General features: G+C 33.4%; 1 protein-coding gene across 2 annotated transcripts in view; it reads right to left on the reverse strand.

Moving 5' to 3' along the window:
• The window catches only part of LOC127702400 (centrosomal protein of 89 kDa-like), a 55,161-nt gene extending 28,961 nt beyond the window's left edge, over positions 1-26,200 (reverse strand). For both annotated transcript variants that reach the window (XM_052206599.1, XM_052206598.1), the window contains exons 1-5: positions 26,142-26,200; positions 20,142-20,368; positions 12,818-12,927; positions 2,382-2,482; positions 2,004-2,120 (exon numbers count right to left, since the gene is read on the reverse strand). In XM_052206599.1, coding sequence (XP_052062559.1) covers positions 2,004-2,120; positions 2,382-2,482; positions 12,818-12,927; positions 20,142-20,368; positions 26,142-26,174 — 588 coding nt within the window. In that variant the 5' untranslated portion in view covers positions 26,175-26,200. The remainder of the gene's footprint in view (positions 1-2,003; positions 2,121-2,381; positions 2,483-12,817; positions 12,928-20,141; positions 20,369-26,141) is intronic.
• Between the last annotated feature and the right edge of the window lie 1,056 nt (positions 26,201-27,256).

Genomic DNA, 27,256 nt, shown 5'->3' on the forward strand with positions numbered 1-27,256 from the left:
CAAGTTTGGTAATAAACTGCTTCGTTGAGCGCAGCTGGATACGCCCACAGAGGTCCAACCCTGAACAGTTGGGGCAACAATGGACACAATATTCAAGCTTGATACAGGTCTGAATTTGGATTGTATTAAATATTTGACATATTATAGGTTTCTGAATAAATGTAGTCAAGGAACTTGAAATTGGTTATATGAATTGAATTTATTTTCAATTAAAGATTTCTTGCTGTTGTGCAATACACTGTGCTGTTGCGCAATACTTAGTAAATCTGTTGTCAGATTATAAACAATTAAAGTTCAATTAATTCTCAATGTCATATATTAGAAATTTATGAAAATGTAAAGGGAGCTTACATCAATAGATATAAACAATTCACCAAAGTTTCATGAGAATTGCTGACAGCATTTTTGAGTTATTGTTCGAAAACTGGAAAATCGTCTCTTTTTTAATGAATAAAACCCCACAACTTAGAAATGTAAAATGTAAAATTTATAAAATTCTAAATGGAGCTTACATCAATAGATATAAACAATTCACCAAAGTTTCATAAGAACTGCTGAAAGCATTTTTGATTTTTTGTCAGAAAACTGGAAAATCCCCCTTTTTTATGAATAAAACCCTGTAACTCGGAAACATAAAATCTAAAATATATAATAATCAAAAGGGAGCTCATGTTAATACATATAAACAATTCACCACAATTTCTTGCAAGTTGGTGAAAGCATTCTTGAGTTATTGTCCGAAAACTGGAAAATCCCCCTTTTTTTAATGAATAAAACCCCATAACTCGGAAACGTAAAATCTAAAATTTATAAAAAACGAAAGGGAGCTCACGTCAATAGATATAAACAATTCACCAAAGTTTTATGCAAATTGGTTAAAGCGTGCTTGAGTTAATGTCCGACATGTTGACGACGGACGGACAGAGGTATAACATAATACGTCCCGTAAACAGGCGTTTAAAAATCCAGGATAATTTATGAATCTAATAAATGTTTTAAAAACTTAAACTGCAGACTGTATGTAATGTTGACTGGAAGAAAAACTAAGTCCATTTATAAGTAAAATACGGAAAAAATGGAACAAAATTTTATCAAAATTTCCTTCTAGATACTAGCTTTTGATCATAAACAAGCTTCTGTCCAAGTGTGGTACAAATCCAGGATAGTTTAAGAAAGTTGTTAAAATTTTAAAAACTTTAACCACAGAGTGAATGTAATGTTAACTGGCAGAAAAACTAAGTCCATTTATAAGTAAAATACGGAAAAAATGGATTTTTTTTTTTACAAAATTTACTTCTGGATACTATCTTATGATCATAAACAAGCTTCTTTCCAAGTTTGGTAGAAATCCAGGATAGTTTAAGAAAGTTATTAAAATTTCAAAAACTTTAACCACAGAGTGAATATTTGTGGACGACGCCGACACCGACAGAATGTAGGATCGCTATGTCTCGCTTTTTCAACAAAAGTCGAAGGCTCAAAAAAAACTGTTGATCGGCACTGATTTTTGAACTTGTCCAAGACAATGCCCATAAGATGCCATTCTTAATTAATGATTTTTTTTCTTGCAACTTTGTAAGTATTATTAAAATATATGTTGCTAAACTTTTTTTACTCAGTACATAATGTATAAACAGACAAAGATCATTCTTCTATAAATTGTATTTGCTTAGATCTGGATCTCTTCATGCAGAACTTAAATCAGATGGGTAAATGAAATGCTACACTCAGTTTGTTGGATGAAAGGATAAAAGTAGATTAAGAATGGGATGAGAATGTTATTTTCATATCAAGGTTCGGGATGGGCATAAAACAATATACAATCATAACTAAATGCATAGAGACAATTAAAAACATATTGTATTCCTGAACTATGAAAAAACTTCTTAGAACCCCTTAATGTAGCCCCATTTTGATTTTAGAGAATATCATTGTAAGAGTATGAAATTGACATATTTTTTTGGTCAAGATAACAGTGATTTGATCCCTTCCTCCTAACTTACGATATCTTCTACTTCATTATCAGTATCTTCTTGTTCCATGTCATGGTAGCGTTTCATCTCAGCTCTAACTCTCTGCCCTGTGTGTTGTAATGATTGCTGCCCATTAACTGTCTGCGACTAAAATGTTACAACATAACTTACATTTATAAAAATCTAATCTAAAGTCATGCAAAATTTTTATTTGATAAAATGCACCAAAAAAATAAAACAATTCATGAAAGCTTAAAAGAGTAGGATTACAATATATACTCCATCTCTCAGCTAAAAAAGCATTGCAATCAATCATACACTAAAGCCAGTATTGAAGAAGCAAAGATTTACAAATAAATTATTTTTAGCAGAATACTATCAAACTTTAGAAGACATTTGATATATTACCTGTCTTTTACGATCTTTATTGGGTGTGGCATATAATGCACTTAACTCTGCTTCCCTTTTTACAGCTTCCGGATCAAGGACCCGGTATTCGTTATCTGCATCTAAAATGTAAACAAGTTATAGAAATTTGACATAGGCTGACCCAGACAATAAGTAGATTTGTCACAAAAAGGTCAGCTGTAATTCGTCAAAAGATGGAAAACCGGAACAAAAACCGTAAGTCAACATTATACACTACTATACCAAAAATCAGCTTCAGATCGGCAGGAATTACAAATAAAGTCGTCTAGTTTTCATGAAATTTTGTCCGATTTCTAAATCTGATCATGCCACCCAATGTGGATAGTCAGTGGATTTGTTTGGCACTAGAATATAAAATCAGACTAACATTTAGATTATGACATAGAGGGGTTTCAATTAGGATTAATTGTTTTTGTGATAAAAAAAACGTCCATTATTGGGTAACAGCTTCACATGTTATGACTAAGGTAGTTATTGCCAAGGGTAAAATAGATGAAAAAACATGTATTCTTTCATTTTCTTTTTCAGCATTTTATTAGTAAACAAATAAAAATATAACAAAAGAGATTGAAACAAAACAGCTGTTTTTCTTTAAAAGATACATATTGTTTTCGTTTTGATTGTTATATCTCAAAACAGGGACTAATGTGACTAATATACAATGATTCTATTGGTCAATGTTCCCGTCATTATATCTAGCTTATGGTTTGTATATGCTATAGTTAATAGACTTTATTTGTAATTCCTGCCAATCTGAAGGTGATTTTTGTAAAGTAGTGTATAATGTTGACTTTATAGAATAAAGAAAATGTTTAAAACTAAGAACAGAGAAAAATGGTCAAAAAATGAAGATGAGAGAATAATGGGTGCTGAAATATACAGAATAGAGAAAATTTGTATAAAAAATGGAAAATACAGAAAATGATGACCTAAGCTCCCTACACCAACCCCCTACCAAGACCCTCTTTACTTCGTGTGAATTTAACATTTTTAACAGGTATCAAGTTAAACAATATTATATTTTAATAAATTCATTACATTTTTCGTCTTTCTGTCTATCAAGTTTTCATCATTTAACTACAGTAAACGTTTCAAATTTTGTGGTCATATGAAAAATTTCTTGAATTAGAAATGACAAATGCTGACTGACCGATTCTATTTGTATGAATAAATTTTGATGATCATTAATGACCCATCAGATAAGCGGATTACCTGTAACAACAAATTATAACACATGTGATGACTGTTGATAAGCTTGGGCTCGGAAAATTCTCATAAACTTGTTGCCAGTTAAATTACGTACAATTTATTTTATTACATTTACCAATTTAAGTGAGGAAATTAATCAGAAAAACTTTTGTCATTTCCGACAAAAAAAAGAAGATGAACGCTGGCAAAATCTCTGGACATAGTGATACAACTACTAACACTGTCAATAGTTGTTGCATATCAAATCTTAATGCTGGTCATTTTCTTTAATTAGAAAATAAATTTTGCTGGCAATTCTTTGATTCTATTAAATTTATTCACTTCTTTTATAGACTCAGGACAATTTAGAGCTTGACACATATTGGTGAAGACTGTATGACACCAACTTTATGTATTTTGTTTATTTTTGTTCTTAGGTTGCTGTCTCATTGGTATATACAAAACGTCGTCTTTTAATCATAAAAGATTATATACTTGGACAGTTTTGGTCATCTTGACAGTCAAAGTCAATACTCAGAAGTTGACAAAAAGTGACAACATGGAAATACTATTTATAGAACAGAATTTAATAGGTTAACTGCAACAAATAACTCTGAAACCAGATAAAAAAAGAATGGACATAAAGTTTGAAATACCAAAATGTGAACCAATGGAAAATAGTGATACAGTGTAGAAATTGTTGCTAATTGTTTCCCACTTTATCAGATGTGATATAACAGAAATAAATCTTTATTATTGCATTATACGACAAAAAATGGAGAATGTGTCCATGGGAAACAGATGATGCCCTTGCTTACATATAATGTTGTAAAGGAACATAACTCAAGAGCGGTAAAAGTGACGCTACCAAATTCGTACTTGATCTAAGTTTTGTGGTAATAAGCATTGTGTATAAGATTTATAACATTTGGTTGAGGCAAACTTAAGTAAAAGAACGGAAATGAAAATTCAGCAATATTTCTATTTGTAAAAGGGCATAACTCTAGAAATGTAAAAGTGGTGTCAGCTTAATTTAAACTTGATCTTGTTTTGTGGTAATAAGCATTGTGTATAAGTTTTATAACATTTGGTTGAGGCAAACTTAAGTTAGAGAACGGAAATGAAAAATTCAGCGATTTTTTCATTTGTAAAGGGCATAACTCTAGAACGGTAAAAGTGACACCACCCAAATTCAAATTTGATCTGTGTTTTGTTGTAACGAGTATTGAATATAAGTTTTGTAATATTTGGTTGTGGCAAACTTAAGTTAGAGAACAGAAACCAATTTTTGGAACATATGAATGGACTTCAGATGGACAAGGGTAGAACTTAATGCCCCCTCCACTACGGCGAGAGCATAAAAATATGATGTTCAACACACAGGAAACCTGAGAAATAATAATTCAAATCTGTCTATTAGAAGAGATGCACATCTTCAATCTGTGTGCAATCACTGTGCAAAGTTTAAATAAAATGCTTCGCTGGGCGCAGCTTGATACGACCGCAGAGGTCGAACCCTGAACAGTTGGGGCAAGTATGGACACAACATTCAAGCTTGATACAGCTCTGAATTTGGATTGTGATTAAATATTTGACACAGCATAGGTTTCTGACACAGAAAGAATGTGGTCTAAGAACTTGAAATTTTTTTAATTTACCTATTATGGTCCAATGTCCAAAATCAAAATATATGGTTAGATTCAGCATATCAAAGAACCCCATATATTCAATTTTTGTTGAAATCAAACAAAGTTTAATTTCGGACCCCAACTTGGACAAACTTGAAAACTGGGCCCATAATCAAAAATCTAAACACATGTTTAGATTCAGCATATCAAAGAATCCCAAGAATTCAATTTTTGTTAAAATCAAACTAAGTTTAATTTTGGACCCTTTGGACCTTAATGTAGACCAATTTAAAAAACAGGACCAAAAATTAAAAATCTAAAAAACACAGTTAGATTTGGCATATCAAAGAACCCCAATAATTCAATTTTTGAATGAATTCAAACAAAGTTTAATTTAGGACCCTTTTGACCTCAATATGAACCAATTTGATAGCGGGGCCCACAAATAAAAAAATCTAAATACATGGTTAGATTCAGCATATCAAAGAACCCCATATATTCAATTTTTGTTGAAATAAAAAAAGTTTAATTTTGGACCCCAACTTGGACCAACTTGAAAACTGGGCCCAAAATCAAAAATCTAAACACATGTTTAGATTCAGCATATCAAAGAATCCCAAGAATTCAATTTTTGTTAAAATCAAACTAATTTTAATTTTGGACCCTTTGGACCTTAATGTAGACCAATTTAAATAACAGGACCCAAAATTAAAAATCTAAACACATGTTTAGATTCAGCATATCAAAGAACCCCAATAATTCAATTTTTGATGAAATCAAACGAAGTTTAATTTTGGACCCTTTTGACCTCAATATGAACCAATTTGATAGCGGGGTCCACAAATAAAAAATCTAAATACATGGTTAGATTCAGCATATCAAAGAACCCCATATATTCAATTTTTGTTGAAATCAAACAACGTTTAATTTTGGACCCCAATTTGGACCAACTTGAAAACTGGGCCAAAAATCAAAAATCTAAATACATGTTTAGATTCAGCATATCAAAGAACCCCATATATATTCAATTTTTGTTAAAATCAAACAAAGTTTAATTTTGGACCCTTTGGACCTTAATGTAGACCAATTTGAAAACTGGACCCAAAATTAAAAATCTAAATACACGGTTAGATTCGGCATAACAAATAAATAAATGTGGTCAAAGATTTTACAAATCTAATGCGCCATACTGTGCAATTAAAGATTACTTCTTCGAAATTTTTCAATATTTGAAATTTGAAAAAAAATAATATTTGAAGAATAATTCTTTTCAATTTCTGAAATCTGAAATGAGAAAAAATTGACCCCCCACAATTTCTTTTTACCCCCCTCCCTTTTTTTCCCCCAAAAAAATCTTTCCCTCAAGATATGGTCATAATCTCAATTCAAATTTCCAATGGAGTTTGCAACCATAATTACCCATTTAAATTTACCATAGTGCTAACTTAATCTGTTTTATAATAGAATTTAAAATATAGTGTCAAATCTTTCATATGGATTTTTTGTAAAAAAAAAAGATGCAACATTTGCAGATATTTTTACTGATCTTCCTTTATAAATATGCATTTCTTTAAACATAATTTAAAAGCAGTGTAAGGGAAGTAACCAAAACGTTGTATTTGGATTACCTCCCTTACACTGTTTTAAATTACCTTAATTGTTCATTAACCATTACTTTATACATAATTTAAAAGCAGTGTAAGGGAGGTAATTTCAATGATGTATTTGATTTATCTCCCTTACACTGCTTTAAATTATGTTTTGTACTAAAGTATTTGTCCATTAACCAGGACAACCTTGTTTTTCCCCCTTTTTTGCCCTTAATTCCTAAACGGTTTGAGCCATAACCCCCCAAAGCAAATCCTAACAATCCCTTTGTGGTATGGAAACTTGTAGTATAATTTAAGAGATATCTATACACTGTTCCAAAGTCATTGTCTCGAAACTAGAAAATGCTTATTTTTGGCCCCTTTTTGGCCCCTAATTCCTTAACTTTTGGTACCATAACCCCCAAAATCAATCCCAACCTTCCTTTTGTGGTATTTAACCTTATGGTAAAATTTCAAAGAGATCAATTCACCTAAACTAAAGTTAGAGTGCGAAAACCAATGTGTCTTTGGACGACGACGCCAACGTCATACCAATATAAGACCGCTAAAATTTTTGTGGTCGTATAAAAACATTGAAGGAGATATGCTGGAGCTACACATGACACAAACTAGGTACGTCTATGTGTTATGAAAATATCGATGGAATGATGGACAAAGTGGAACAGTTACTAGACATTAATAATTTAAAATCAGAAAGAGTGCAAAACTAAGAAATCTTAGACACAAAATAAGAGGATTTCCAATCTGATGGGTTGTCAAGTGCAAGAGGGGGAAATCTAAAACTCTCCAGTAGAGGATTTCCAGTCTCTAACATGGGTTGTCAAGTGCAAGAAGAGTATATCGAAAACTCTCCAGTAAAGAATTTCCAGTTGCCTACAGGAGTTGTTGACTGCAAGAAGAGGAAATCTAAAACTCTTAAGTAAAAGATTTCTAGTCTCTAAGGGGGATTGTTATGTGCAAGAGAAGGAAATTGAAAACTTTCAAGTAGAGGATTTCCAGTCTATTACAGGGGTTGTCAAGTGCAAGAAGAGTATATCGAAAAATTCTCCAGTAGAGAATTTCCAGTCTTTCAAGAGTTGTCAAAAGCATGAGTAGAAAATCTTAAACTCTCAAGTAGAAGATTTCCAGTCTCTTCTAGGGGATGTCAAGTGCAAGAGTAGAAAATATAAGACTCAAAAGTAGAAGATCTCCAGTCTCTTGCAAGGGTTTTCAAGTGCTAGAGTAGGAAATCTAAAACTCTCAAAAAGAGGATCTCCAGTCTCTTACAAGGGTTGTCAAGTGCAAGAGTAGAAAATCTAAAACTCAAAAGTAGAAGATTTCCAGTCTCTTCTAGGGGCTGTCAAGTGCAAAGAGTAGGAAATCTAAAACTGCAAAGTAGAGGATTCCTGTCTCTTACAAGGGTTTGTTATGTGCAAGAGTAGGAAATCTAAAACTCTCAAGTAGAGGATTACCTGTCTCATACAGAGCTTGTCAAGTGCAAGATTAGGAAAGCTAATACCCTAAAGAATAAGATTTCCAGTCTCTTACATGGGTTGTCAAATGCAAGAGTAGGCAATCTAAGACTCAAAGTAGAAGATTTCCAGTCTTTTTCAAGGGTTGTCAAGTGGAAGAGTAGAAAATCTCAAACTCTCAAGAAGAGGATTTCCAGTCTAGTACAGGGGTTGTCAAGTGCAAGAAGAGTATATCGAAAAATTCTCCAGTAGAGAATTTCCAGTCTTTCAAGAGTTGTCAAAAGCATGAGTAGAAAATCTTAAACTCTCAAGTAGAAGATTTCCAGTCTGTTCTAGGAGTTGTCAAGGGCAAGAGTAGGAAATCTCAAACTCTTTAAGTAGAGGAATTCCTGTCTCTTACAGGGGTTGTCAAGTGTAAGTGTAGGAAATCTAAAACTTTCAAGTAGAGGAGTGCCTGTCTCTTACAAGGGTTGTCAAGTTTAAAGGTAGGAAATCTTAAACTCTCAAGTAAAGGATTTCCTGTCTCTTACAAGGGTTGTCAAGTGCAAAGAGTAGGAAATCTAAAACTCTCAAGTAGAAGATTTCCAGTCTCTTCCAGGGGTTGTCAAGTGGAAGAGAAGGAAATCTAAAACTCTCAGGTAAAAGATTTCTTGTCTCTTACAAGGGTTATTAAGTGCAGGAGTAGGAAATCTTAAACTCTCAAGTAGAAGTTCTCCAGTCTCTTACAAGGGTTGTCAAGTGCACGAGTAGGAAATCTAAAACTCTCAAAAAGAGGATCTCCAGTCTCTTACAAGGGTTGTCAAGTGCAAGCTTAGAAAATCTAAAACTCTCAAGAAGAGGATTTCCAGTCTAGTACAGGGGTTGTCAAGTGCAAGAGTAGGAAATCTAAGATTCAAAAGTAGAAGATTTCTAGTATCTTCTAGGGGTCGTCAAGTGCAAGAGTAGGAAATCTAATATTCTCCAGTAGAGGATTTCCAGTCTCTTACAAGAGTTGTCAAATGCAAGACCAGGAAATATAAAACTCTCAAGTAGAGGATTTCCTGTCTCCTACAGTGGTTGCCAAGCGCAAGATTAGGAAATCTAATACCCTTAAGTAGAAGTTTTCCAGTCTCTCACAGGGGTTGTCAAATGCAAGAGTAAGAAATGCAATGCTCTCCAGTAGAGGATTTCCAGTCTCTTACAAGAGTTGTCAAATGCAAGAGCAGGAAATCTAAAACTCTCAAAAAGAGGATCCCCAGTCTCTTACAAGGGTTGTCAAGTGCAAGAGTAGGAAATATAAGACTCAAAAGTAAAAGATTTCCAGTCTCTTCTAGGGGTTCTCAAATGCAAGAGTTAGAAATGTAATGCTCTCCAGTAGAGGATTTCCAGTCTCTTACAAGAGATGTCAAGTGCAAGAGTAGAAAATCTAAAACTCTCAAAAAGAGGATCTCCAGTCTCTTACAAGGGTTGTCAAGTGCAAGAGTAGGAAATCTAAGACTCAAAAGTGGAAGATTTCCAGTCTCTTACAAGGGTTGTCAAGTGCAAGAGTAGAAAATCTAAAACTCTCAAGAAGAGGATTTCAAGTCTAGTACAGGGGTTGTCAAGTGCAAGATTAGGAAATCTAATACCCTTAAGTAGAAGTTTTCCAGTCTCTCACAGGGGTTGTCAAATGCAAGAGTAAGAAATGCAATGCTCTCCAGTAGAGGATTTCCAGTCTCTTACAAGAGTTGTCAAATGCAAGAGCAGGAAATCTAAAACTCTCAAAAAGAGGATCCCCAGTCTCTTACAAGGGTTGTCAAGTGCAAGAGTAGGAAATATAAGACTCAAAAGTAGAAGATTTCCATTCTCTTCTAGGAGCTGTCAAGTTGAAGAGTAGAAAATCTAAAACTCTCCAGTAGAGGATTTCATGTCTCTTACAAGGGCTGTCAAGTGCAAGAGTGGGAAATCTAAGACTCTCAAGTAGATTATTTCCTGTCTCTTACAGGGGTTGTCAAGTGTAAGTGTAGAAAATCTAAAGCTCTCAAGTAAAAGATTTCCTGTTTCTTACAAGGGTTGTCAAGTGCAAGAGTAGGAAATCTAAAACTCTCAAGTAGAAGATTTCCAGTCCCTTCTAGGGGTTGTCAAGTGGAAGAGAAGGAAATCTAAAACTCTCAAGTAGAGGATTTCCCGTCTCTTACAGGGGTTGTCAAGTGCTAGAGTAAGAAATCTAAAACTCTAAAGTAAAAGATTTCCAGTCTCTTCTAGGGATTGTCAAGTGCAAAAGTAGGAAATCTAAAACTCTCAAGTAAAAGTTTTCCTGTCTCTTACAAGGGTTGTCAAGTGCAAGAGTAGGAAATCTAAGATTCAAAAGTAAAAGATTTCCAGTCTCTTCTATGGGTTATCAAGTGCAAGAGAAGGACATATAATACTCTCCAGTAGAGGATTTCCAGTCTCTTACAAGGGTTGTTAAGTGCAAGAGTATGAAATCTTAAACTCTTCAGTAGATTTGATTTGATTTTTGGTGTTTTAACGCCACTTTTAAGCACCGCTTTTGAGATATTTCGTGGCGGCCAGTTTTTATTTGTGGAGGAAGCAGGAGTGCCGGGGGAAAACCACCGACCTTCGATAGGAAAACTGATGCAACCAGGTGGAGGGGTAGGAGTCTTATCTCTATCAGAATTGTGGAGAGATGGTGTAACACACAGTACCTACCAAACTGTTGTTGAGAAGTACCAGGTGGAGGGGTAAGAGTCTGATTTCTATCAGAGTTGTGGAGAGATTGTGTAACACACAGTACCTACCAAACTGTTGTTGAGAAGTACCAGGTGGAGGGGTAGGAGCCTTATTTCTATCAGAGTGGTGGAGAGATTGTGTAACACACAGTACCAACCAAACTGTTGTTGAGAAGTACCAGGTGGAGGGGTAGGAGTCTTATCTCTATCAGAGTGGTGGAGAGATGGTGTAACACACAGTACCCACCAAACTGTTGTTGAGAAGTATCAGGTGGAGGGGAAGGAATCTTATCTCTATCAGAGTGGTGGAGAGATTGTGTAACACACAGTACCTACCAAACTGTTGTTGAGAAGTACCAGGTGGAGGGGAAGGAGTCTTATCTCTATCAGAGTGGTGGAGAGATTGTGTACATACAGTACCTACCAAACTGTTGTTGAGAAGTACCAGGTGGAGGGGTAGGAGTCTTATCTCTATCAGAATTGTGGAGAGATGGTGTAACACACAGTACCTACCAAACTGTTGTTGAGAAGTACCAGGTGGAGGGGTAAGAGTCTGATTTCTATCAGAGTTGTGGAGAGATTGTGTAACACACAGTACCTACCAAACTGTTGTTGAGAAGTACCAGGTGGAGGGGTAGGAGCCTTATTTCTATCAGAGTGGTGGAGAGATTGTGTAACACACAGTACCAACCAAACTGTTGTTGAGAAGTACCAGGTGGAGGGGTAGGAGTCTTATCTCTATCAGAGTGGTGGAGAGATTGTGTAACACACAGTACCTACCAAACTGTTGTTGAGAAGTACCAGGTGGAGGGGTAAGAGTCTTATCTCTATCAGAGTGGTGGAGAGATGGTGTAACACACAGTACCTACCAAACTGTTGTTGAGAAGTACCAGGTGGAGGGGTAAGAGTCTTATCTCTATCAGAGTGGTGGAGAGATGGTGTAACACACAGTACCCACCAAACTGTTGTTGAGAAGTACCAGGTGGAGGGGTAGGAGTCTTATCTCTATCAGAATTGTGGAGAGATGGTGTAACACACAGTACCTACCAAACTGTTGTTGAGAAGTACCAGGTGGAGGGGTAAGAGTCTTATCTCTATCAGAGTGGTGGAGAGATGGTGTAACACACAGTACCTACCAAACTGTTGTTGAGAAGTACCAGGTGGAGGGGTAGGAGTCTTATCTCTATCAGAATTGTGGAGAGATGGTGTAACACACAGTACCTACCAAACTGTTGTTGAGAAGTACCAGGTGGAGGGGTAAGAGTCTTATCTCTATCAGAGTGGTGGAGAGATGGTGTAACACACAGTACCTACCAAACTGTTGTTGAGAAGTACCAGGTGGAGGGGTAGGAGTCTTATCTCTATCAGAATTGTGGAGAGATGGTGTAACACACAGTACCTACCAAACTGTTGTTGAGAAGTACCAGGTGGAGGGGTAAGAGTCTTATCTCTATCAGAGTGGTGGAGAGATGGTGTAACACACAGTACCTACCAAACTGTTGTTGAGAAGTACCAGGTGGAGGGGTAGGAGTCTTATCTCTATCAGAATTGTGGAGAGATGGTGTAACACACAGTACCTACCAAACTGTTGTTGAGAAGTACCAGGTGGAGGGGTAGGAGTCTTATCTCTATCAGAGTTGTGGAGAGATGGTGTAACACACAGTACCTACCAAACTGTTGTTGAGAAGTACCAGGTGGAGGGGTAAGAGTCTTATCTCTATCAGAGTTGTGGAGAGATGGTGTAACACACAGTACCTACCAAACTGTTGTTGAGAAGTACCAGGTGGAGGGGTAGGAGTCTTATCTCTATCAGAATTGTGGAGAGATGGTGTAACACACAGTACCTACCAAACTGTTGTTGAGAAGTACCAGGTGGAGGGGTAGGAGCCTTATCTCTATCAGAGTAACTGATCCTCTTCCTAGATCCACCAGTTCTTCCAAACTCTACAGATGAATACCTGTGTATAGTAAGAAATAAAACAACTATAATTTTTAAACCTGGAAAATCATGAAGAGTTAGTTACTAGTACTTTACGTGTACATGCAAACATAAAAAGGCAATGGAAATATAGTGGCAAATGCATGTACTGTTGGATTCATATTTATTTCCTGGGTACCAATTTTCTTGAATTTACAAATATAGAGCTGCGCCATGAGCGCATGATACGCATGTCACCATTTTAGTTTTGATTTTTAAATAAAAAAGTTCCATAACTTTGCAATGTCATATCAGAAATTTATAAAAAAAACAAAAAGGAGCTTATAAACAGGTCACAATAGTTTCATGAAAACTGCTCAAAGTGTTTATATTATTTTCTGAAAACTGAAAATCGCCCCTTTCTATGAATAAAATTTCCTAACTCGGAAAAGTAAAATCAAAAATTTATAAAAATTAAAAGGGAACTTATGTCAAAAGATATAAACAATTCACCAAAGTTTCATCACAATTGGTGAAAGTGTTTTTGAGTTATTGTTGGCAGTGTTGATGACATTTGGACGGTCGGACAACGGTATACCATAATACATAATCTTAGATTGTATTACCAAGGATGTTTGATTTTGTGGTTTTGCAAAAGTTTGCAGACAACCATATGAAAAAAATTTGTACTTCGTTGAACATTTAAATTAATTGTTTACTTTCACCTAAGATTGGTATCCTATCAATAATAATGAAGCCACAGATTACATTTTTTTCAATAGAGAATGATGCAAACCAGTAATTATGCTTATTTTACACAAGAGTGCACACGCTGAAATGTCTCGCCTTCTTTACTAATCATTGATATTATGTTGATAGTCCTAAATATAAAGCTTTATTACAACTGTCACATAAACTTAACATTAACCAAGTAAACTAAACATTGACCAATGAACCATGAAAATGAGGTCAAGGTCAGATGAACCATGCTAGGCAGGCATGTACAGCTAACAATTCTTCCATACAACAAATATAGTTGACCTATTGCTTATAGTTTAAGAAAAACAGACCAAAACACAAAAACTTAACACTGAGCAATGAACCTTGAAAATGAGGTCAAGGTCAAATAAAACCTGCGTGACTGCCAAATAGATCATAAAATATTTCCATACACCAAATATAGTTGAACTATTGCATATAGTATTAGAAAAAAAGACCAAAACTCAAAAAACTTAACTTTGACCACTGAACCATGAAAATGAGGTCATGGTCAGATGACACCTGCCCGCTAGACATGTACACCTTACAATCATCCATACACCAAATATAGTAGACCTATGGCATACAGTATAAGAAAAACAGACCAAAACACAAAAACTTAACTATAACCACTGAACCATGAAAATGAGGTCAAGGTCAGATGACACCTGCCAGTTGGACATGTACACCTTACAGTCCTTCCATACACCGAATATACAAGACCTATTGCTTATAGTATCTGAGATATGGACTTGACCACCAAAACTTAACCTTGTTCACTGATCCATAAAATGAGGTCGAGGTCAAGTGAAAACTGTCTGACGGGCATGAGGACCTTGCAAGGTACGCACATACCAAATATAGTTGAACTATTGCATATAGTATTAGAAAAAAAGACCAAAACTCAAAAACCTAACTTTGACCACTGAACCATGAAAATGAGGTCAAGGTCAGATGACACCTGCCCGCTAGACATGTACACCTTACAATCATTCCATACACCAAATAAAGTAGACCTATGGCATACAGTATAAGAAAAACAGACCAAAACACAAAAACTTAACTATAACCACTGAACCATGAAAATGAGGTCAAGGTCAGATGACACCTGCCAGTTGGACATGTACACCTTACAGTCCTTCCATACACCGAATATACAAGACCTATTGCTTATAGTATCTGAGATATGGACTTGACCACCAAAACTTAACCTTGTTCACTGATCCATAAAATGAGGTCGAGGTCAAGTGAAAACTGTCTGACGGGCATGAGGACCTTGCAAGGTACGCACATACCAAATATAGTTGAACTATTGCATATAGTATTAGAAAAAAAGACCAAAACTCAAAAACCTAACTTTGACCACTGAACCATGAAAATGAGGTCAAGGTCAGATGACACCTGCCCGCTAGACATGTACACCTTACAATCATTCCATACACCAAATAAAGTAGACCTATGGCATACAGTATAAGAAAAACAGACCAAAACACAAAAACTTAACTATAACCACTGAACCATGAAAATGAGGTCAAGGTCAGATGACACCTGCCAGTTGGACATGTACACCTTACAGTCCTTCCATACACCGAATATACAAGACCTATTGCTTATAGTATCTGAGATATGGACTTGACCACCAAAACTTAACCTTGTTCACTGATCCATGAAATGAGGTTGAGGTCAAGTGAAAACTGTCTGACGGGCATGAGGACCTTGCAAGGTACGCACATACCAAATATAGTTATCCTATTACTTATAATAAGAGAGAATCTAACATTACAAAAAATCTGAACTTTTTTTTCAAGTAGTCACTGAACCATGAAAATGAGGTCAAGGACATTGGACATGTGACTGACGGAAACTTCGTAACATGAGGCATCCATATACAAAGTATGAAGCATCCAGACCTTCCACCTTCTAAAATATAAAGCTTTTAAGAAGTTAGCTAACGCAGCCGCCGCCGTAGCCGCCGCCGCCGGATCACTATCCCTATGTCGAGCTTTCTGCGACAAAAGTCGCAGGCTCGACAAAAATGATACAGAAATAATCTGTAGAACATTTTTTGATTGTCTTCTGAACGAGGTTTAGTTTTTAAGTACTTATATTAGTTTAACATTTATGAAGCATAAACACATAAGCCATAGTACTATTCAGGAAAAAAACACCTGTTTTTCTATAAAAGTCTAGTCTTTAATGCAACTAGCTTTCTATGAAATCCTTAAAGAAAAAAGTAATGACCTTAATGAGTCATAAATGTTCTGCTATTGCTTAACGGTTTACTTAAGGTTAAGTTAATATCAATGATATCCAGATACTGCACATTTGTAATACCGTATATCGGGTTTCACGTCGGCTTTTTTTCACGATTTGATGACAAAATGGGCATGTTAAATTTTCAGTGTGTAGATTTTTGCTGAATTGGAAAATACACGCGAACAAATAATTGTATCTTATTGTTAAAGTTGTAAACAACAAAAACTTAATTAACTAACAGTTAATCAATATCAAATATATAAGAGTACTACAAACGAAAATACACTTTCAAGGAACGTAAAATATTATGTACATTGGGGTTTACTAAAAGTTGAAGGTTTTGCTCATTAGAGGTATACAAATATCCGTGTAAATATGATTTATTTTATTTTTACATATATGCAATTTTCGGGTTATGACACCAATCAATAGAACATCGCTAATTAACATTTTTTAACATGTCACTGATTGCTGTGTTGTCAAAGGTGAGACATGTAGGATTAGCCAGTTTAATTATTATGAAAACAGAGATATTAACATGATTAATTAAGTATGCATATTCTTGTGATCTGTCGAACAACACAAAAGACTCGATAAATAACAGTATATTGTGTAAAACTTTCAAACAACGATAAATCTTGGAATATGCAGGGAAATTTACGTGGGGTTAAATTTTCGCGTTTCTTTAGCTGCCACAAAGAACAAGGCAAAAATTAAACACACACGAAAAAAACGGATATACGGTACACTGAAGATTTGAGGATTTTACACAAGATTGTCATGAATTCTTGTGTCAGTTTGCTTTAATAGTTGTACTACTATTGATTGTTTTGTTGAAAGGTAAAAAACTTTTTGAAGATTGTTGGATACATATATATATATGTTTATAGTTGCACAAAATACAAAATTATTTTCTACAATCTTTATATACAGGAAGCAATACGAGTACACATTTTTTTCCCCACAATATATCATGCAAGTTAAAATTGATACTTAAACACTTCGTTTATTAAATTCTAAATAGCTTTTTTTGTGATAGAGCTAGCTGAGAGCATGATAAAATAATCAATTCTCTTTAAAAGAAAATACAAAATATAGAAGTTCCTTCAAATTGTAAGACTCCGGCTTCCTGCACTCATAAATTCTGGATGCCACGAAATAGTCAATAGTGCTCAAAGTGGCATTAAACACCAAAAATCAAGCAATGAAATTGTAGGACAAATTTTCAAAACATTCCTTCTCAATTAAACCATATAAGAAGATCTAAGTTTGATATTCAAAAAACAAAAGCAATGCTTACACAGCAGGCAAAATAAAGAAGACATAGTTTATTGCCTTATTTCACAAAGATATCTTATGAGAAAAAGGGGTTGTATAATGTTTGTTATGAACAATTTAGTTTAATTTACAATCAATTAAGTCATGTGATTTAAGGATGTACTTATGTCAGGTTTAGAACTTTTTGTCAGATGTTCGGACTCCTTGGTTTTTTCCTATGATACACAGATACAGGGTTAAATATTTACACCCATTTTTCTTTTCATATAAGGCTTCAATAGCTCATAAAGGTCATTTACCAAAATTCAAGCAGATTCTAGATTTATTTTCTTTCAATTTGAGACCCAAATTATACCAATGCAAATATAAGGTAAAAGTCTGAGTCAGCCTTTTAACCTGCATTCTTTTTAAATTAAATATCCCGAAAAGGAGCTCCATAACGGTATTAACCTATCAATATTTTAAGCTTATTTTATTCCTTAACTAATGCTCTTCTGACTTTTAGTATCAAATTTAAATTCTAGATTTTATTAATTTCACCTAAGTACATCCTTAAAAACAAAGGTTATTAACGATACATGCTCCATGTAAAATAATGTAGATAATGTAAGGTGACAGTCCAAGTGAGGTGAAATTTTAGCATATTTTTAGCTAATACATGTAGTCAACAAATAAAAATAGATAATGTTGAGAGACAGTGGATGAATACCATTTGAATCTGAATGTAAATAATGACCCTTTTTAAAAGTACATTGTGAAAAAGCTTCCACTCGACTTGGACCTATTTGCTAAATTTAAGACATAACGAGGTCACCTAGACAGAAACAAGAACATAATTAACCCGATGTTCAAAATAGTTCAAAAATAAGTTTTACAATGTAATACGACTGTACCATGGCCAAAAACCAAAAACCAATTATAGCATACAACTTTTAGTGTCTATAACATGAATCAACAAGTGGATTATGATTATAACTGTTCAAACATAAAATGTAGGTCATAGTGTCCCAATTGCTGTGAAATATAGTTTGTATTATATGAAATGATTGCAGCAGTGAAATATTATTCATTCACCATCATGCATTTCTGAGATGTGACAGTAGTCAGTAGATAAAGTTTGATGTAAATGCAAACTTGACTTAAGTCATTCCATTGTGTAATTTAGGTCATATGTAGTCATTATTATAAAAAAAATTATGATATGAAAATATTGAAAAATCACTGATACATCACTTTAATATAGAGATCCAACAGCCTTTAGAAAGGAAAATTTTTTTTTATCAACCATGAAATATTGGTCAAGATGATTCTAATTTACTGATAAATGTTGTATACTATTACATGTATACCTTGTTCACACAAATGCTAGATTCAAATTGGATATGAGGAAATCTGACGTAGATCTGGATGTATCATATCAGATTCAGTTATGAATCCGTTTGCGTTCACTACTGGTTCTGTAATATGTAATTAGTGAACAAATTCAATTTTGCATACGAGTGAACACAAATCAGCTTGGTTTGTCAAATCTGATTTCAAATCCGATTTTGTTGTGTCGTGTGAACAAGGTTTTATACAACAGAGAGGTAATTAAAAACCATATCCAAACAGATAGAAAAACAAAAGGACATGAGTAAATCTATATTTTTAGTATTTGTACATTTTGTAGGTCATAAAAAAGAAGTTAATATCATTATTACAATCAGGAAAGCTACTAACACAAATGTTAGAAAAAGTGTAACCAGTTACAGAATTTGTGTAATGTGTATGTGAGTGAAATCATGTGTGCCAAATGGTGGAAATTGACATGACATATGAACATGTACATTACAATGACCTACCCTGCATGATGAAGGCTACGAAATAGATGTAATTATAAAATGAATGTTTTGCTAAATGAATCTTTTTCAAAATGCCTTTCTAAAACAAAGGGCCTTAAAAAGATATTTGTCATTAAGTAAAAATGTTTTTATGGTGAAGAACAGATTTGAATATCAAAATATGCCATGACAATGATGACTATTCAAATTCTTGAAACTTTTAAATTCATGTAAAAAGTTTACAAAAGATGTGAATTATCTCCCTTTGACAACTTTGAAATTAATTTTCTCATTGTTGTAAACTATGGATGTCTGACTCGTATATGAAAAAAATGCAGAATACATTTTAAATTTCTATTGTCAGAATTTTGCTTTTTAAACTGAATAATTTTTCATTCTGAAAGCATGACGTAAAATAGAATGAGCTTCATTTGGTATGGAAATTCTGAGAAAAAGAAGCCAATTGAAATCTCTACCCACAAGGAAATATTTCCTAAAATCCATTTAGATTTTGTAAAGTACAAGAACAAAAATTATCTAAGTAGCAAGTATACTCTAGTTCTTCATAACATTTGAAGTGGGTTTTTTAATTGCATCTAAATTTATATTTCATTTGCAAACTATACAACAGGAAATGTATCAACATAAGTAGCTTTCAAAGATTCATCACACTGCATCAAATGTTAAGAAAAACAAATTGAATGTCAGGTTTACTACCGGTACTTAATGTGACAAAGAACTTGAAAGAAGTGTATGATGAAACTTCTACAAAATGAAAGTTTCCCCGTTATTTGGCTATATTTAGCTGTTATATAGTCATATATATGTAGTCAAATAGTTTTCTTAAAACTCCAGTTATCAATCATGTCAATTGAAATTTCATTAATATCTTAAAAATCCCAATTAAACGAAGAAAATATATTAGATACATTTGAACTTAATATTTCAAAAATATAGGCAATGTATGTAAACTCCATAAAGGGCTATTTTCTTTTTTCTTCTTCTTTAAAATCCCATACAGGGTTGTTAATTGCTTAACCTCAGTGACAACTATATCAATACATGTATTTTAAGTAGTTCTAACCCCTCTGCCTTATTCAACCCTTTAGGTCCTAATTTATTTTAACTTGTTGTTGCATACCCAGGTTCCTCCATCTGTTGGTAATCATATAAACTACTCTCTGGGTCACTAAGAACATCTTCATCATGGCCAGTTGGTGGCATTCTCAATCTGCCAAGCATCGAGGCTTTTAGTACTCCAGTAGTCATGGCTAGTCCTGGAGTAATGCCTACAGGAGTTTCTGGTGGTGGGGTCCTTGGTACAGCTGAAAAGGCAGCCACTGGAAGAAGACCTGCTGAAACTGTGCCCTACAATTTTAAAATAAGTGCTTAATTGCAAAATATCATGTTACATGTAAATATATTAAATTGATTATTAACTACATGTTACTGTCTAAACTTATAACATGTAGATATACACCATTACATACAAGTTTAAGCATAAAACTAATAGGCAAACAAACAAACAAAAATACAAACAAACAAACAAACAAAACAAAACAAAGCTTACTATTTCTAGATTAGGTTTGCTAAAACTACAATTGATTTTGTATGTCAACACAGTTGTGGAACTGGTAATTACGTGTATCTTGTTTTGGAAAGGTAAATAAACATAGAGCATTTCAAAGTTAACATGATCATTATAAGACACTACTTAGTACTTTTGGAAACTTGATTTTAAATATGTGCTTACTGTTACTACAAATGTATAACAAATTCACTAAATTGTCATGAATAAAATTAACAGTAACATGTACTTTACCCTATCCTAAACTTTAAGTTTTGAGTACTAAAGACTGTTTTTGTTCTATCAGGCCTAATAAAAAATTGGATGGTTTCCATTAACATGCATCTGTTTTGAGTACTGAAATTGTCCTAGTTATAATCTTTAAGACTGAATCAAATTAGCTTTGTTTCCAGATACCTTTTTTCAATAATGAATTCAACCTGGTTTTAATCTTTAAGACCAAATCAAAATTAGACTTGTTTCCATGAATCACACAATATGATTACATAAAATTTATATCTATAAACATGATAAAAGGAATTTTAAAGAATTGCCAATTTACCGACCCTTTCATCTTAACGAGGCACATATTTTTTGGGACCTGATCAGTATTTTGTATGTTGTACTTCAAATTGAAGTAGCGTCATAAGTTGTAACATGAACCATTAATATTAATACTTGTGTATTGGCTATTATAAAGGAAATACATGCATACATACTAATTGATTATATAAGTACATTTGTTTGAAGGAGTATTACATGTTTATATTTTTATACACCACATTAAAAAATACCATTGATTTTTTTTTATCTGATCAGTCTTGAGAACAAATTGGTTTATTAGCTTGGAAAACTTTGCCTTCTCTGACCTGATATTTTTCTAAAAATACCCCTCCTGAAAATGATAATAATGAACTTTTGATGGTATTTTTAAATGTGGTGTACTGTTTTCAGTTTAAAACCTTTCTGGAAGAGAAAATCATTAAACAGATGTTGCATGCTTCTTTAAAGGAGCTACCATTTTATTTTTATGGTTGGTGGGGGGGGGGGGGGGGGGGGGCTAGGATGAAGAATTTTGTCCTGCATTTTTTTTTAGTTGTAATCTCTGTCCTGTTTTTTTATTTTTCACTCTATTCGGTCCTGTCTTTTTTTTATTAGTTTATCCTGTTTTTTGTACATAATTGTCACATTCTGCCTTTTTTTTTTGGCAAAGTTGCTCATCCTGCCTTTTTTTTTTAACTCAAAACTCCTGTCCTGCCTTTTTTTTCAAATTTCATCCTAGCCCCCATAAAAATCAAATGGTAGCTCCCTAAATGTAGTTCAAATTGTTGCAAGTATATTATAATCAGCAATAAATCCTAAAATTTTAACAATTTTTGGCGAATGGGTTATTAAAAAAAACTGCTTTTAAAATAGAATTATTTCATATTCTACTGGTGCTGGGATGTTATGTTTTAACACTATGATATCCTTGGTTTTAGAAAACTTAACATTTGCAAACAGAACAATATTCAAGCTTGCTTTCAAAAACAAATGATCCACAGAGTTAACATACATGTGTATGTACATGTAGGTTTTTAAATTTCAAAATTAAAATCTTTTCTCCTCTTTATTGTAATATATGTTTTTGATTTTATGCATTTATGTGACACAAATTCTTGATAAGTTTTAAACTTGATTTAGAGAAGGAAGAGCTTAACTTAGAAACCATGTGATGTCAGAGGTTGTAATTGTTTATATCTTATTGATTACTGAGCTTTAAAGAATTAGACGTTCATGGCAGATCTTTAATGAGTAGTTTTGGTAAAATGCACAATGTTCAGTAATCAGTTTTGGAATGACTTAAAGCTTGAAATAGGGTACATGTACAATGTACATGATGTACATATAATTTTCTCATATTGAAGATTAAATGTAGCCAAAGTGTTTCAAAGCAGAGATGTGCAGATTAAAGGAGCACTGGATGTATGTGCCATCGTGAGAAGAACTTTATCAAAACAGTTTTTGGGTGGATAAAAGATGCCTGGAACACTGTGTAAAATCATGTCATTATAAGTGGGTCTTCAAAGCCAGTTTCATGTATATATGTCTTTGGAAAATTTATTGTTGCTGTCTTGTTTAAATGTTCTTTTAACATTAAACTTTAGCTACATTTATAATTTAAAATGTTTTTCTTACATTCAATGCATATAAACACTTTTGGTGGAATTCCATTTTTTTTTTAATTGTATTCCCATAATTCTAAACAGTCAAATCATTTCAAAACCATAATTAACATGATAAAATATAAGACAAAAACAAAATGCATGCAAATTCATAGCCTCAAACCTTTTTCAATAACCAGCTGGGTGAATATGTGTACAATCAATTTTCTTCACCTGAAACCAAATCTTAATTCTTCAATTTTTGGCAAAATTTTTTCCATGGGTGAACTTCGATGGGTTGGTATTTACACCTGGGTAATTAACCAATCAGATTGCAAGATTCTTGCTTCATAAGCAGGGTTTGAAATTAGCAGGGGCCCACTCGCCAATGGCCCCTAAAATTTGGTATGGGCTACCTAAATTTCTGCTTTTCTTGTATAGGACTATATATATGTGGGCTACAAAATTAAAACTGTGGGCTACCATGCCAAAATTTTAACTTCAATCCCTGATAAGAAATAAGATTGAATATTTACCATGTTTACATTTTATACCTGTTAAAGTATTTGGCAGTGTTTTCCCTAGGCTATTCAAGCATTGCGGTACCGCTACGCATAGATTTCGACCACCATGCTTTCATCATTGCCGCAATGCATACCGCTATGTGTGAAAATTATAACTGTGTAAAATATTTATTATCGATATTTTGAAAGTGAAGTGACAAGTGACAACACTCCACAGGTGTTTTAAACTCATCCGACTGATAATTGGATGCATCACGTCACGCGTGCCTGGATTTTATAACCTTCTTGATTAGTTGGTTATACATCGAGACTTCGGTTACATAATAGAAGTTGTCAGTTAGCTGATAAATAAATAGTCTGATAAATCTCCAATGCATATCTTTCTGTGCTAAATAAAAAGTTTAACCTTTTCCTGTATAAATTTCACCTTAAAACGGCCCCTGTTGTTTGACATCGTTATTTTACTGTGATCTTTGAAAGTAGAAATTTAAATTTGGTGTAGTCTCTGGTATTATAATATAAAACTAACGTAATTTCACCGAGAATAGACAAAAACTTTTTTTAATAAAGTTTCGCAGTTTTTTCATCAGCTATATTTACATCGATGAATCATTTTTTGATTGGTCACAACAATCAGTTATTTTTAGATTAGTCGCGGTTGATTGATTACATCAAAGAATACACATCACCACCACTGGGCCGAGAAAAGTCGTGTCTTATGAAATATTTAAAAGATTTGATAGAAAAACTTTCAAAATATACGAAGTTAAATTCGGAAATATTGTTTTTAATAAACTTGTGTTGTTCTATTTAATTTCAATCGGACACCTGCAGCTTAAGTGTAGCGGATTCATTTGCCGTTTTTTACACATGTGCGGCTAAATTTCTTTCACTTCGGCAAGATAGGATTTTTACAATTATGAAGAGTTATAAATAAATCGGACAGGGATGTATTTAAGAAAAATAGTTAATTGTCATGAAATAAAATGTCAGCTTATATAGCTTCCAAACAGGTAATTGCCAAATATGTCATCCGTATGTCAGGTATTCTTCATTGACTTCTGTAATTAATGCAAATAATTTTTTTTTATTGTTTCCTGTAAAATCTCTGTGAAGCAATGATGACATTCAAAGTTTTATTTAACAACTTACTGTTGATGCTGAAACCATTGTATCAGCAAACTGAGGACACTGTTAGTGAAAGAATGTAAAGACATGACATTTAGGCAGACAATGAACAAAGTGGCCAGTCTTGGAACTTTGTATCCTTGTCTGTCTGAGTATGCAGCAATTGGTCTTGTTTTTCCAGTTTCAACAGCTGATTGTGAAAGGTGTTTTTCATGTTTAAACAGAGTTAAAACTTTTGAGAAACAGACTATACATGTAGATGCCAAAAAGTGCTGAATTGCTTAATGCATATATCAATTGAAGGACCAAAGGAGGAAGATTTTGGTTTTGAAAAATGTGTGGTGACCTTTGGAAAGTTGAAACAGAGGAAGATACATGTATCAACAAAATAATGTGTACATGGCATTAATTTGTAAATAACTATTGCAGACTGGATTATTTTTATTATTGTTTATAAGGTCTTTCATTAATTCCTCTCATCTGTAATAAACACTTTAAATGTCCATGACTTATATGAATTGCTGTACCTATAATAAAACAATTAGATTGGTATATGGCTTTAAACATATAAACTATGTAGTGTAACTAATTCTGAAAAAGAAGCATCGTGCGCCGCGTTGCAAATTCACCATGGACCCACCATGCATGAAAAATTTTCTAGGGAAGACACTGGTTTGGGTCGTGAAAAAATGAAAATATCTCCCAATATTTATATACACCCATTTGTAATTTGATGATACATGTATATAAAATTCTTGTACAAAAATCAGTTTATTATAAATTGACAATGACTTATACATCCATCATGTCCATGTGCATAAGAAATTTGATGTTTTTCAACTATATTTTCAACTAAAAAATCAGAAGATTTCTGTCTGACCAAATGACTTTTTGTCTGACATTTTGTCGGTCAGACAGAGTTTTGGATACATGTGCACTGCCAAAATAGGTTGAAAAACAAAGTCATTCAAAATTCATTAAAAGTGTTTTCCTTCTTAATTTCTTTATTTTATTGCCAGTTAATTCAAACCTCATAAATCCAATGTGTATTGCTAAAAAACATATCATTCATAGATACAAATGCTGTTGTAAATCATAATTTTTCTTCAAAGAGAGGACAATAGTTACTTTGAACTTGTTGGTTAAATTAATAGAAAAACCATGTTGGCTGAGGATTTTCATTTTTAATATTGAATTCCGCAAGCGGTAAAGAGATCAACAACTAAACAAATATTAGACAACCGTAAAAAATATAGCTGACTTAATTCATAATTCAAAATATAGGTGTATATAATTATTACACGAGTATGGTCAGATCATGTTTTCGTACGTCATATGAATTTGTACTATGCATGCTTTTTCAATGAAAACTGAGAGGTCACAATGCATTCTTAATAACACGAACCCCCATGAGACGAGGATATGTTTATCTGAACAGAAAGTTTTCGTTTTTTTTGGGCTAATGCAGTAAATTATGGCAGTAATGCCAATCGGTCAACTATATTTGATTGGTGCAAATTTGTATTTGTCCTTCATATCTTTTATCAAACTAATCATTTATTGCAACAATTATCATTAAAGTGATTAGGCTACAAGTGTGATTTTTATTATGGTTGTAAAAGTGAAAACATGATCAAGCATGACATGATTTTCCGCCACAAGATTTTCAGTAAATTGTTGCATAACTGGGACTATAATTGCCTAAACTGGCTACTTAGTTTTATTTTTAAACGAATGTGGTCATTGGAAACATTTGAGCGTTAGATATTCTCTCTTACATAGGTCTTTTTCTTCTTTCCCCGTCCGGTCATATTTTTTTTCAAATACCGGAAGTCCCCGAAACTATTATAAACAACTGATTGCGCATGTGCGAGATTGTGCACATCCTAATAATTTCTAGCTGGGAACCCGGACTAAGCACCAAAATAAAAAGTTTTGAAAGGTATCACGATCACTGCCTTTTAGAAAAACAATATTGAATAAAATAACACCTTAAAAGTTTTGTTACACAATTTCAATAAGTAAAGCGACTTTTTTTTAAGTAGTTATATATAGGTCCGAATTAAAAACGATAAAAAAAAGCATAGTAATGCTTTGCCAAAATGTGATTTATATCTCGCTATTCTATAAAAAAAAAAAGAAACGCTATAGAAATTATAAGTCACGGGGCCTTTTTTAAGCTACAGATATACCACAGATAGTGCATAACTATAAATTGTAAAGATTATAATGGAAACCCTTGAAACTAAACAACGATTGAATCTGGTAATCATGACTGAGTATATGATAACTATTACAATATTAAAATATATCATTTCCCAATTATAGAATCCGAAGTATTTTATTTATATAAATCCTTGGAAGAATTTAGAAATAAAATAGGAGGAGATAACTCTTCATTCTGTGCTTTAAGAAAACAAGCTGGAAAATTGGACGGTCACAGATCTCGCTTTTTGTTACTAAACAATATGTAAATTTTATGTACATTCCTTAATGAAAAAAGCGATTATTTGTGTTATCTCCCCTTATTTGACAAAATTGAAAAAGATGAATTAAGCGAATAGTATTCCGAATTTGTAAAAACAGTCAAAATGTTATGATTATACATCTTTTGACACCACATATAGTTAGTTCATGGGCTCTTTAGTATGCAAAGATTGTTACACTTTCTAAACACTATGCCATAATAGATCTCAAGGCTACTATAATAGTCAGTACTAAGTATTTGACATCTTAATATTTACTGTTATGTCGTAAATAGCACCAAACATTGAAAACTTACATTCTTAAACTCAGAAAAGTTCCTATACCTTTTAACAGCAAGGGAACTAAATAATTCAGTTAACATGTTGATGGTGGTTTCCTCCGCTGGTCTGGCGATTTTAAATACTTA

The sequence above is a fragment of the Mytilus californianus genome, unplaced genomic scaffold (assembly GCF_021869535.1).
Source record: "Mytilus californianus isolate M0D057914Y unplaced genomic scaffold, xbMytCali1.0.p SCAF_5, whole genome shotgun sequence".
In the NCBI taxonomy this organism is placed as follows: Eukaryota; Metazoa; Mollusca; class Bivalvia; order Mytilida; family Mytilidae; genus Mytilus; species Mytilus californianus.